Source organism: Podarcis gaigeae (genome assembly GCF_964106915.1).
Source record: "Podarcis gaigeae genome assembly, chromosome: 7".
Taxonomy (NCBI): domain Eukaryota; kingdom Metazoa; phylum Chordata; class Lepidosauria; order Squamata; family Lacertidae; genus Podarcis; species Podarcis gaigeae.
The window spans coordinates 3,616,977-3,629,761 of NC_139683.1; the positions used below are offsets into that span (position 1 = coordinate 3,616,977).

Sequence of the window (12,785 nt, forward strand, 5' to 3'; positions counted from 1 at the left end):
AAGAAAGGGGTTAAGTTTACTGCATGTATGGTTCTAAAGCAAAACATTATGAAAATGATGTATGTTGTTGTTTAGTCATTTAGTCGTGTCCGACTCTTTGTGACTCCATGGACCAGAGCACACCAGGCACTTCTGTCTTCCACTGCCTCCTGCAGTTGGGTCAAACTCATGCTGGTAGCTTCGAGAACACTGTCCAACCATCTCTTCCTCTCTTGTCCCCTTCTCCTTGTGCCCTCCATCTTTCCCAACATCAGGGTCTTTTCCAGGGAGTCTTCTCTTCTCATGAGGTGGCCAAAGTCTTGGAGCCTCAGCTTCAGGATCTGTCCTTCCAGGGAGCACTCTGGGCTGATTTCCTTCAGAATTGAGAGGTTGGATCTTCTTGCAGTCCATGGGACTCTTAACAGTCTCCTCCAGCACCAGAATTCAAAATTGCCTAAAAAAGATGTTAGATTGTTTTTGTATGCCACAACTGCAGTGAGAATTTTACTTGCCCAAAATTGGAAATCACAGGAAATACCAACAGTGGAAGATTGGCAGATGAAGATGTTGGTCTTTTTGGAGCTGGCCAACCTTACTGGAAGAATCTGCGATCAGAAAGAGGAGGAACATCAAGAAGAAAGGAAGAAATTTAAGGAATATTTAGTAAAATATAAGAATATAACATTAGTGGAAATACTTGCAAGTACTACATTTGGTTTAGGATTAAATTATGTTGAATGGTGTAAGATGATGGACTGAGAATATTATGAAAAGAAAGGAAGTTGGTAATTTGAACAAGTTAATTTTATTAGAAAGTGGATATTGGAAAGTTGCTAAAATGAGATTTAATGAGAATCAGTTAGGAAGGATTTGAGGAAGTCACCCAATAATGGAATGCAATTTGGACTTTTAACTGTAAGAAGCTTTGAATGTATGTATGTTTTTTTCTTTTTTATATGTTTGTTATTTTGTGTTGTGTTAAATTTGGAAAAGTAATAAAAAAAATTGAAGGGAAAAAAGGAACGTCTAACGCTGAGAGTTTATAGGGATCTTCTGCAGGCAGATCTTCTGCTGCAGACCTCAAGCCTCTCCCCTTTGAGGTTGTCACCTACATGTGATCTCCTCCCTCTCTTTCTCTCTCTCCTGCATAATGATGAATTGCCTTTGGTGATCTCACAGGCCCACACCCATTCCCACACTGACCAACTCCTATGCTCATTCCTCAGCCAAGTGTGTCCCTCCCCATCCTCAGCTTCTTGAACCCTAAAATTATTGTGACCATGGCAACAAAAGGCAAACACCTCAGGGGTGTATATAACCATAGTGGCCAGCAGTCTGGGATACAGTTCCACAGATCACTGCAAAGATGAAGACTCTGCTGGTTGCCTTGCTGGTGGCGATCTTATGCGCCGGAAAAGGTAAGGCACATTTCTCACCTTTGCTTAGGGAAAGAGCTGCAGAAAAGGACGGGAGACTTGGAGACTCATAGAATCGCAAGACTGTAGGGTTGGGAGGGATGCCGTCTAGTCCAAACCCCTGCAACCCAGGGGGAAAGCATAAGGTGTAAGCATCAGAGCATTATAATCTCAGGGCTGTGGGTTCAGTTCTGTGATCTACAATCTAAAAGGGGGACCTGCTCAGACCAGGGCCTCGTGTTTAATACTGAATGCCCCATAAAAAAAAACCTCACCCAAGTTTCTAACACCATGGAGAGAGGTTTCTACTGAAGATTTATGAATGTATAAGAGGAACCCTGCTGGCTCATATCTATGATCCATTGGATCTATCATCCTGTTTCTGTTAGTTCCCAGCCAGATGTTTTCAGGAAAGAGGGCATGAAGGCAACAGCTGTTCTCCTGCCTCAGCCACTGGCATCCTGAGGTATACTGCACTAACTCTGGAGGTTCCATTTGGCGAGTGGAATTGTAGGAATTAATTAGGCATTGGTACGAAGAAGTGTTGTTTCCTCTTCCTTCGTCCCATCTGTCTGATGGTGTGGGATTTAGAGGGCAAGTCAGATGAGGGAAGGTGGGAGGGACTGTGTGAATGAAGGCTTGTGTGAGTAGCCTTTCAGAAACGTCTAAAAGGCAATGGGAGAAGAAGTGACCACATCCCACTCAAACAAAGGATATGCAATAGACTATTGGATTAAATAACAGAAAAGTAGGTTTAGGTTGTCCCTAGCCCAGCTGAATGTTGGAAGATTCTTATCCCTGCAGAAAAGTTTCCTAAGAAAGGTTGGCTCACCCAGACACGCTTCAGATACGCAGGGTGTACCTGTGGCAGGAACATGTATCTGTCTAATGCGCCGCCATGCTCTCCCCTGCTCCTGCGCATAGAACATGTTACGTGATCTGACATTAGTGTACGGAAAGCTGTGTATATGAATAATCTGCCTAGGCGTTCCAGCCACCCTGCGGGGGGTTTTTTTTGCATCAGGAAGATTGTAAGGGTGGACAATTCACATACAGGTATGGCTCTATGTCTGTGGATGTTGAACGGCACGCATTTTGCACAGTGTGCCGAAAAGTTGCGCAGGAGAATGAAATTTCTCAAGACATGCATAGCCTTCATGCTGGGCCCTTTAGGAGCATGACATGCTGCACCCTTTAGGAGGAAAATGGGGGAAATTAGGGATGTGATATTTTTGGATAATATGTTTTGTTAAATTTCTGATAAAAAATTATTTAAAAAATATATATTTGAGGTCCCATCCTCCAAATTACAATCCAATAGGATTGTAAGACTATAGCTGGGAAGGGGTGGGGACACATAAGCAGACTAAATTGAAACCAAACAAACAGTAAACAAAGGAAGAGATTTGGGTTGGAAAACTGCCCCTCTGGGCTTCCTGTGCGCCAGGGGATGGACCCCTCTCCCAACACTGCAGGAGAGAGACAGAGATGATCAGATAATGACAGGGGAATTGCATTTTCTGCATTCCTCTTTGGTTGCAAGAGGAATCTGGCTCTCACCTGGTCTTTGGCTGTTTGGCACTCGCTTCCCCATGGAATGCGAGTACAGACAAAGGCATTGGGTGCATGGAGCATTCTGGCTGCCACGACCCCCTGATCCCGTTCCTGGAAGCACAGGTTATCCTGCTAATTGGGTTTTTTAAACTGGAGTAAACCACAGGCACGTGCTAGAGATGATGAGATAAGAAACTGCGAAAACAACCCAGCTACAAGGATTTTAAAGGTTTGGTTTGAGAGGGGATTTCATTCAGTGAAAGAGACGAGGGGCACACGGTTTGCTTATATTAAAGTTTTTCTCTACATTTATGATATGGCAAACCCTCCCAGGAATGCAAGTTAAAAAAACCACATCTGTAAAAGTAAGGGTGGAAGAAATTGGAATATAAATGTTTAACAAAACTGGAACTCGGTCCAGTATATCTGAAGGAGCGTCTCCACCCCCATCGTTCTACCTGGTGCTGAGGTCCAGCGCCGAGGGCCTTCTGGCGGTTCCCTCACTGCGAGAAGCCAAGTTACAGGGAACCAGGCAGAGGGCCTTCTCGGTAGTGGCACCCGCCCTGTGGAACGCCCTCCCACCAGATGTCAAAGAGAACAACAACTACCAGACTTTTAGAAGACATCTGAAGGCAGCCCTGTTTAGGGAAGCTTTTAATGTTTGATGCATTACTGTATTTTAATATTTTGTTGGAAGCCGCCCTGAGTGGCTGGGGAAGCCCAGCCAGATGGGCGGGGTACAAATAAATAAATAAATAAATACATACATACATACATACATACATACATACATACATACTGCGTGTGAGAGAGAAAGGAACTGAGAGAGAAGGGGGGGAGGAGAAACATTACGCTTTGAAAATACAGAGCAAAGTTTTCCCTAACGCCTGTTATCCACAAAAGAATGCTTTTTGAGATAAGGATAACTGGCCATAAATCAGTGGCAGGGCAGAAAGGAGTCTACCAGCTGCGGGAATAGAAGCTACGTGAAGTCTGGATTCAGACCATTCTTTCTAGGCTGGAGAAATGGCCAAGATGGCTTGTTTACTGGAAGCCAAATCATGGGATGAAGCACTGCAGTGACTCTGGAAACTGTGAGATAACTGCTTCTCTCAAGGCATGATGGGAACCATCACCAGTTGTAGGAATGAAGGCTATAACATCATATATGAATAGGAAAATATCATGGGCGGGGGAACTATCACATGCAGGAAAGAATAAGGATTACACTTAGAGTTCCTCACTTGAAACTTTACAAATTACCTAATATACCAACACAAATGAAATCACAAGATTGGAGCTGTTATATAAGGGATGATTATATCTGAATGGAATGTAATGGAACTTATTAGGCAGAAAAAATGTAGAAGAACGAAGCCATCAAATCTAGCACATGGAGAGGCCAGTTTGATTAACTGTATAATTTGACATTTGAAAAACTGGCATTAATAATTGTATTAACTGGATAAAATTGAGGCTATTATATAATGAGGCTGAATATAATGAGGCTGTTATTGGAATGATATTGGAAAATCAATGAAAACATATTTAGAAAAAGAAAAAGAAAAACCGCCCCTCCATTTTGCCAACATGTCAGGGGCACAGGGCTGTGAAACAAACCATTGGTCATATTTGGCTTTGTGACGTCCATCACATTGCTTACAAGATGTCACCAGGAAGCCTATTCAGAATGAAGGCAAAGTTTCCCGCCCTCACTTGGATTTGGCTTCCTTGGTCCATCGGAACTTCTCACAGAATCCTTCAGCTGCGGGGCGGTGTCAAGGTGGCAAGTCACCCCGTACATTTTACTAAAAGCCAGAAAGAATTACAAACTGAGAGCTGTAATCCTGTGGAAATTGAGGTGGGCAGAACCCTGCTCTGTGAACATGGCAATACTTGAGAATAAATATGCAATGAAGTGTGCTTTGTGGGAGCGGCCTGGCCTGTTTGTCTCCTATTTTTCTGCGGTTGTTTGCTGGGTGCAGAGAGCAGCCTTTGTGCTGGGTGGGGCTGATGATAGACATAGTACAAAACATCTGGAAGGCACTAGGCTGGAAAAGCCTGCTTTTCTTTATTCTTATAATTCTTATAATCATTATTGCTATTATAATATAATAATAATAATTTATTATTTATACCCCGCCCATCTGGCTGAGTCTCCCCAGCCACTCTGGGCGGCTCCCAATCAAGTATTAAAAACAATACAGCGTTAAATATTAAAAACGTCCCTGAGCAGGGCTGCCTTCAGATGTCTTTTAATGATAGGATAGCTACTTATTTTCTTGACATCTGAAGGGAGGGTGTTCCACAGGGCGGGTGCCAATACCGAGAAGGCCCTCTGTCTGGTTCCCTGTAACCTTACTTCTCGCAATGAGGGAACCACCAGAAGGCCCTCGGCGCTGGATCTCAGTGTCCGGGCTGAAGGATGGGGGTGGAGACGCTCCTTCAGGTATACAGGACCGAGGCCATTTAGGGCTCTAAAGGTCAGCACCAACACTTTGAATTGTGCTCGGAAACGTACTGGGAGCCAATGCAAATCTCTCAGAACCGGTGTTATGTGGTCCCAGCAGCCACTCCCAGTCACCAGTCTAGCTGCCGCATTCTGGATTAATTGCAGTTTCTGGGTCACCTTCAAAGGTAGCCCCACTTAGAGCATGTTGCAGTAGTCTAAGCGGCAGATAACTAGAGCATGAACCACTCTGGTGAGACAGTCCGTGGGCAGAGAGGGTCTCATCCTGCGTACCAGATGGAGCTGGTAGACAGCTGCCCTGGACACAGAATTAACCTGCACCTCCATGGACAGCTGTGAGTCCAAAATCACTCCCAGGATGCGCACCTGGTCCTTCAGGGGCACAGTCACCCCATTCAGGACCAGAGAATCCCCCACACCTGCCATATTATAATAATGATTGGAAGCCTTTGGAAGTCAAATATTTCCATTTGCAAGTCACTGGCCATTTTGTATTTCAGCAGAATCCTGGCTAGGTTGCAAATTAATGGATCACTTTACCCAGCCAGATGGGTGGGGTATAAATAATAAAACTATTAAAATTATTACTGTCATTTTTCCTGACTAAGGAAACATCCCCCAACCCTTTTTTGTCTCCTAGTCCTGGTCTTTTGCTAGGAGGTGTGTTGTGAGCAGGTCCCAGCAACAGAAGTGTTGCCAGTGAAACTGCTCTCCCTTGAGGGCATCTCAGTAGGCTGGCTGTTTGCCAAATTGCAACGCCCTTGCCGTAATTTGCGCTTAATGAAGGCTTTGGAGATGTGCAGAGCAGAATGTCAACAAGGTCCTTATCTATGCATCTAGATTTCCACAGCACATTGCATGGAACCCTACAATATGCACCTCTGAGGCTGCTGGCTGGAGGAATCCCGGAAACGTAGAGTTGGGACCCAATGGGTCATCTAGACCAACCCCCTGCAATGCGGGAATACCATCAAAAGAATCCCTGACAAGTGGACACCCAACCTCTGTTGAAAAAGGAAGGAGAGTCTACCACCTTCTAGCTCAGGGGTCAGCAACCTTTTTCAGCCGTGGGCCGGTCCACAGTCCCTCAGACCATGTGGTGGGCCAGGCTATATTTTTTGGGGGGGAATAAACAAATTCCTATGCCCCACAAATAACCTGAAGGAGTGTCTCCGCCCCCATTGTTCTGCCTGGACACTGAGGTCCAGCCCTGAGGGCTTTCTGGCAGTTCCCTCATTGTGAGAAGCAAAGCTACAGGGAACCAGGCAGAGGGCCTTCTCGGTAGTGGCACCCGCCCTGTGGAATGCCCTCCCATCAGATGTCAAAGAGAAAAACAACTACCTGACATTTAGAAGACATCTGAATGGGAAATTTTTAATGTGTGACATTTTAATGTATTTTTAATCTTTGTTTGAAGCCGCCAGAGTGGCTAGGGAAACCCAGCCAGTTGGGCGGGGTACAAATAAATTATTATTATTATTATTATTATTATTATTATTATTATTATTATTCAGAGATGAATTTAAATAAAAGGACACATTCTACTCATGTAAAAACACACTGGTTCCCAGACCGACTGTGGGCTGGATTGAGAAGGCGACTGGGCCGGATCCGGCCCGCGGGCCTTAGGTTGCCTACCCCTGTTCTAGTTCTTATTATGATTTCACACTCTTTAGTTAAACCATTCCTGCTTTCGAGTGGCTGGGGAAACCCAGCCAGATGGGTGGGGTATGAATTAAATAATAATAATAATAATAATAATAATAATAATAATAATAATAATAATGGCAAGCAGTTGACCTGCTTTCTCACTGATGCTTTTTAGTGTGTTGTGGTTTTCATGGCCTGCTCAGAGGTAAACTCTGGTCTTAATAGCCTCATGCAGAACCTCCTCCTTAGAAGGAAATGTGCTTTGCGCTACTTACTTCAAAATGTGTTAAGCCAGTCCTGCTCTGTTTGGGGGCGCCTTTGTGTTAGAAGTAAAAATCCCACTCCTTATGGGGCAACCCAGTCAGATGGGTGGGGTCAAATAATCATAATCATAATTGCTGTGGTCTAAACCACTGAGCCTCTCGGGCTTGTTGATCAGAAGGTTGGTGATTCGAATCCCCGCAACGGGATGAGCTCCTGTTGCTTTGTCCCAGCTCCGGCCAACCTAGCAGTTCGAAAGCATGCCAAAAAAAGTGCAAGTAGATAAATAGGTACCACTCTGGCGGGAAGGTAAATGGCATTTCCATGCACTGCTCTGCTTTCGATGTTCTGTTGCGCCAGAAGTGGCTTAGTCATGCTGGCCACATGACCCCAAAAAACTGTCTGCGGACAAACGCCGGCTCACTTGGCCTGTAAAGCGAGATGAGTGCCGCAACCCCAGAGTCGTTCGCGACTGGACTTAACTGTCAGGGGTCCTTTATAATAATAATAATAATAATATTCAAAGAGTCCTCTAACCAGGAAACACCTGCCCCGATAGAAGTCTGAATTTGGTCTCTGGAAGATCTTCATCCTCTGGTTTGGGTAAACTTCAGGATTCAGAATGTGGGAGCAACCAGTTCTCCATGGGACCTTGAGAAAAACACCTGGGCATTCTATCCGATGGGGATCTCTCAGCTAATTTTGGAGGTATCCATACCTCTAAGGCGCCAATGTGGAAGCTGTGGTCTTCCAGATGTTGAATGACAGCTCCTGCTATCCTTGACCTTTGACTATGCTGGCTGGGACTGATGGGAGTTGAGGCTAAAAAGTATCTGGAAGAGCAAAGTGTTCTTCGCTCCCTGCTCTAAGGCGTGTTGCTTCCCCCCAAGGCGCTCACAGCCTTGAAGGTCACAGCCAGACTGAGAGAAACATTGATTTATGTTCACCTGGGAAAGAGTTGCTTTTGCTTGACTTTTGCTTCTCTGTTTTCTTTCCGCACAGCCCACGCCTTTTTTTGCTACAGGTGCGAAAACGAGCCTTCCAACTGGAACTGTATGAAGGCAGTTAAGTGCGCAGAACAAGACCAGTTCTGTACCACCATCACTTCCACCTCAGGAACGGGTAGGTAGCAAACCTTTATTATATTCTCTCTGAAGCTACAGTTGCTGAGCGTGAGGTGAAGCCCTATCCCTCAGTGTCGCTAGCCAAGGGCACTGGCAGTATGACAGATCACTCCTCTTCCTAGGCTGGGTGAAAAAAGGGCAAAAACAGGTTACTGACTGGGACAGAGTGACGTTTGCAGCTATTGTTAAAGTTGCAAAAAAACAAAGAGCACAGGTCTGAGGGAGGGAGGAATTTTTGTAACAACATTGGTGGACCAGCTCCGCTCAAGGCATGATGGATAGCAGCAACAACCGAGAAAAGACAGCCACAACATTTTACAAAGACAGGAAGAAAGAATAGGGACAGAATAAATGTCACACACAAGAAGAACAATGATATAGTATGAGGTCTTCACTTATAAATTGTTGAATGTGTTAACACAAATAGAAGTTATATACAGTGGTACCTCGGGTTACATACGCTTCAGGTTACATACGCTTCAGGTTACAGACTCCGCTAAAATATTACCTTGGGTTAAGATCTTTGCTTCAGGATGAGAACAGAAATTGTGCAGCAGCGGCACAGCGACAGCAGGAGGCCCATTAGATAAAGTGGTGCTTCAGGTTAAGAACAGTTTCAGGTTAAGAACAGACTTCCAGAACGAATTAAGTTCTTAACCCGAGGTACCACTGTATATTGCAGCTGTTGCATAAAGGATTACTAATGCCCTCCCACCAGATGTCAAAGAGAACAACAACTACCAGACATTTAGAAGACAACTGAAGGCAGCTCTGTTTAGGGAAGCTTTTCATGGTTGACGGACTACTGTATTTTAATATTTTGTTGGAAGCCGCCCAGAGTGGCTGGGGAAACCCAGGCAGATGGGCAGGGTATAAATAAATGATGATGATGACTGGAATGTAAGTGAAATCATTAAGATTTTGGAACGCAGAAACAAAGTAAATAATCAAACCATCAATTCTAGCATTTGGGGGCCACCTAAATTACATAATTGGCATTTGTTTTGTATGATTTGTATTAGGAATTGTATCTGGCAATGTTATAATGAGGCTTTTATTGGATTATTGTAATTGGAAATCTAATAAAAATTATTATCAAAAAACCCCCCCAAAAACTAGCCGTCACCTATGGCCCATCTGCAAACTCCGAACCCAGCTCCCGTTGCTCGGTCCCTGCTCCTGCCAACCTAGCAGTTCGAAAGCACGCCAGCGCAAGTAGATAAATAGGTACCGCTGCTGTGGGAAGGTAAACGGGATTTCCGTGCACTCTGGTTTCCGTCACGGTGTCCCGTTGTGCCAGAAGCGGTTTAGTCCTGCTGGCCACATGACCCGGAAAGTTGTCTGTGGACAAACGCCGGCTTCCTTGGCCTGAAAGCGAGATGAGCGCTGCAACCCCTAGTCGTCTTTGAGTGGACTTAACCATCCAGAGGTCCTTTACCTTTTACCTAGTAAAAGGGGACCCCTGACCATTAGGTCCAGTCGCGGCCGACTCTGGGGTTGCGGTGCTCATCTCGCTTTATTGGCCAAGGGAGCCGGCGTACAGCTTCCAGGTCATGTGGCCAGCAGGACTAAGCCGCATCTGGCGAACCAGAGCAGTGCACGGAAACGCCGTTTACCTTCCCGCTGGAGTGGTACCTATTTATCTACTTGCACTTTGACGTGCTTCTGAACTGCTAGGTTGGCAGGAGCAGGGACCGAGCAACGGGAGCTCACCCTGTCGCGGGGATTCGAACCGCCGACCTTCTGATTGGCAAGTCCTAGGCTCTGTGGTTTAACCCACAGCGCCACGCGCCAAATAAGGAAATAAAATTCCCAAACGACAGTTTTAAATGTCGTGACTTAAAACTCAGGGAGCACCCTCACGGCCTTTATTTTAACAATGGCCTCCAGACATTTTGCTGGGCGTGGAAAGACCAAGCAACGGAAGCTCACCCTGTTGCGGGGATTTGTACCGCCGACCTTCTGATCGGCAAGTCCTAGGCTCTGTGGTTTAAACCACAGCGCCAACCGCGTCCCTTACCTTTTACCTACCCGTGTATAATCGCCCCCTTTCATTCCTGTCCTCCAGGCAAGAACGCCGTGTACCAGCTTAGCAAGAGATGCACCCCTACTTGCACAGAGAACTTCATCGACACAGGCCTGACAAGCGTTTCGACCAAGTGTTGCAGCCATTCCCTCTGCAATATCAGCGGGGCCACCAGTGTCAAAACCAGCAGCCTGCTGATGGCCGTGGGCGTCCTGGCCAGTTTCTTCTACATCTTCCAATCCCTCTTGTGAGGAGGTGTTGCGGAGCAAAGGTCACAGTTCTCCTATCCAAAACTGTCAAACGTCGCTCCCCTTTCCCTTGTTTGAGATCAAGAAACCCGCCGTGGACGGCAAATACCACCCCGCGGAAGCATTGCGGAAGGGCTTGCTCACCTGGATCATTGCCCTGAATGCTAAAATTCCTGACTTGCAGAGCGTGGAGTTCTCTCCACCTGCCCAGAAACCTCTCGCTCCTCTTTGGTGCTGCAACACACCATCTTCTCCTCCCCAGTCCCTCGACAAAGCGGCTGATGATTCTTCTCCTCCATCCACCCCGTATCATTTGGCCCTCCCAAAGCCTCAGACAACACATTTTCTGACTGGTTTGCACAGAGTTTGGTTTGCACAACCTTTGCCATTCCCAGACAACCCACGTGCAAAATCAGTTTGCACAAAGTTTTCGAGGAAGTTAAATAATATCGACGGTTTGCGTTTGTGGCGGAGGGGAGATCAAATGACGTTGCATCAAGCAAATGCCATCTCATATGTTCCTCTATCATTCCTCGTTGCTTTCCTTATTGAAGGGAGTCCCGGGGGGAGCGGATTGGTTGCAGAAACCGATTTTTATTTTTCTGCCGGAGTTTTCTTTTATGTTAGAAGAGGAAAAGGCTGGAAGCGCCCCAGGTCTTGGTGAGCTCAGAGCAGGTCTGCAGCACCGGCTCAAGCTGGTTCCACGATCACCTTTCCTAATTTCCCCAGGCATTCAAAGAAGTCTATTTTTTCTTTAAAAATGTGTGCATGTATTTTGGGTGGTGGTTGCTGGAGATCTCTAATTTAAAAACAAAAACAGAGGCTGTGCCAAGCTACGGTTTCTGGGGATTTCATTAGAACTGAGATCTTTTGTTGTAAAAAAAATTCTAACAAATAAATTAAATAAAAATAAACCAGCCTCATAGTAACTGGACCAGGCCAGCCCCTATTGATTGGCTGGGCACAAGATCAGAAGTTGGGATTGGCATTTGTTGGGTGGGGAGAAGGCAGAAGCAAAGGGAGCCATCAGCTGATGGAGGTGGAAGGTACATGCCCCAAACAGGATGTTTTTAAAAGTCTCTCCCACTTTGCACCTTCCTCCACATTTGATGTTCTGTTCTGCGCCTGTGATTTGTAAAGCTGGAGCACATGTTAATAAAGTTTTGCCATTTAAGATCTGCAGCCTCAGTCGTCATTGATAATCTGTTTCAGTAGCCATTGCAATATTATAAACTGAAGAATAGAATAATAGAATTGGGTTATTGCTTTTGATCTTGCTGTGAACCAAAAATCTCCAAATGAATCTGAACTTCAGTGTCTAAAATCCCTAATAGAGGACAAAGCTCCTGAGATCACGTTAAAGGCAGCCAAATTCTGTGTGATTGCTATAAAACTTAGGGAACAAGCTGCGCTATCATAATGATTAAGGTTTTAAATGGTAATATTAGGTTATATGTTAATGACTAAGTTTTAATTTATATATTTTTTAACTGTTGCTATATCTAATTGCAAATTCAAACGTATCCCTATCCCTATCGTGTTTTATGACTTCCTTGGTATTGTATGTGGGCTAGAACTGGTCTGAGACCGAAATAATAAATTCAAATATTCTGTTTCAGTAGCCATGACAATATTATACACTGAAGAATAGAATAATAGAATTGGGTTATTGGATTATTGTTTTTGGTCTTGCTGTGAACCACCCTGAGACCTCCGGGTATAGGGCGGAGTCTAAGTTGAATAAATAATAAATGATAAAAATAATTGCAAAGTTGGAAGAGATCCCCAAATGTCATCTAGTCCAGCCCCTACCAATGCAGGAATCTCAGCTAAAGAATCCCTGGCAGATGGCCATCCAACCTCTGTTGAAAAAACTCCAGTGAAGGAGAACCCACCACCTGCTGAGGACGTCCATTCCAACGTGGAACAGTTCTCACTGCCCAGAAACTTCTTCCTAATGTTTAGTCGGAATCTCCTTTATTGTAATTTGAATCCGTGACTTGTGTCAGGCGGCAGAGGAAACAACCCCACAGCAGGCTGCCAGGAACGGATAAGGCA

General features: G+C 45.2%; 1 protein-coding gene across 1 annotated transcript; it reads left to right on the forward strand.

The window, feature by feature from the left end:
* Positions 1 to 1,236: 1,236 nt before the first annotated feature.
* Positions 1,237 to 11,901, forward strand: LOC310849293 (lymphocyte antigen 6E-like). Its single transcript, XM_083749498.1, has 3 exons — positions 1,237 to 1,397; positions 8,332 to 8,451; positions 10,522 to 11,901. Exons 1-3 carry the CDS (start codon positions 1,346 to 1,348, stop codon positions 10,728 to 10,730), a joined length of 381 nt encoding a protein of 126 aa, XP_083605624.1. The 5' UTR covers positions 1,237 to 1,345; the 3' UTR covers positions 10,731 to 11,901.
* The last annotated feature ends 884 nt before the right edge of the window (positions 11,902 to 12,785 follow it).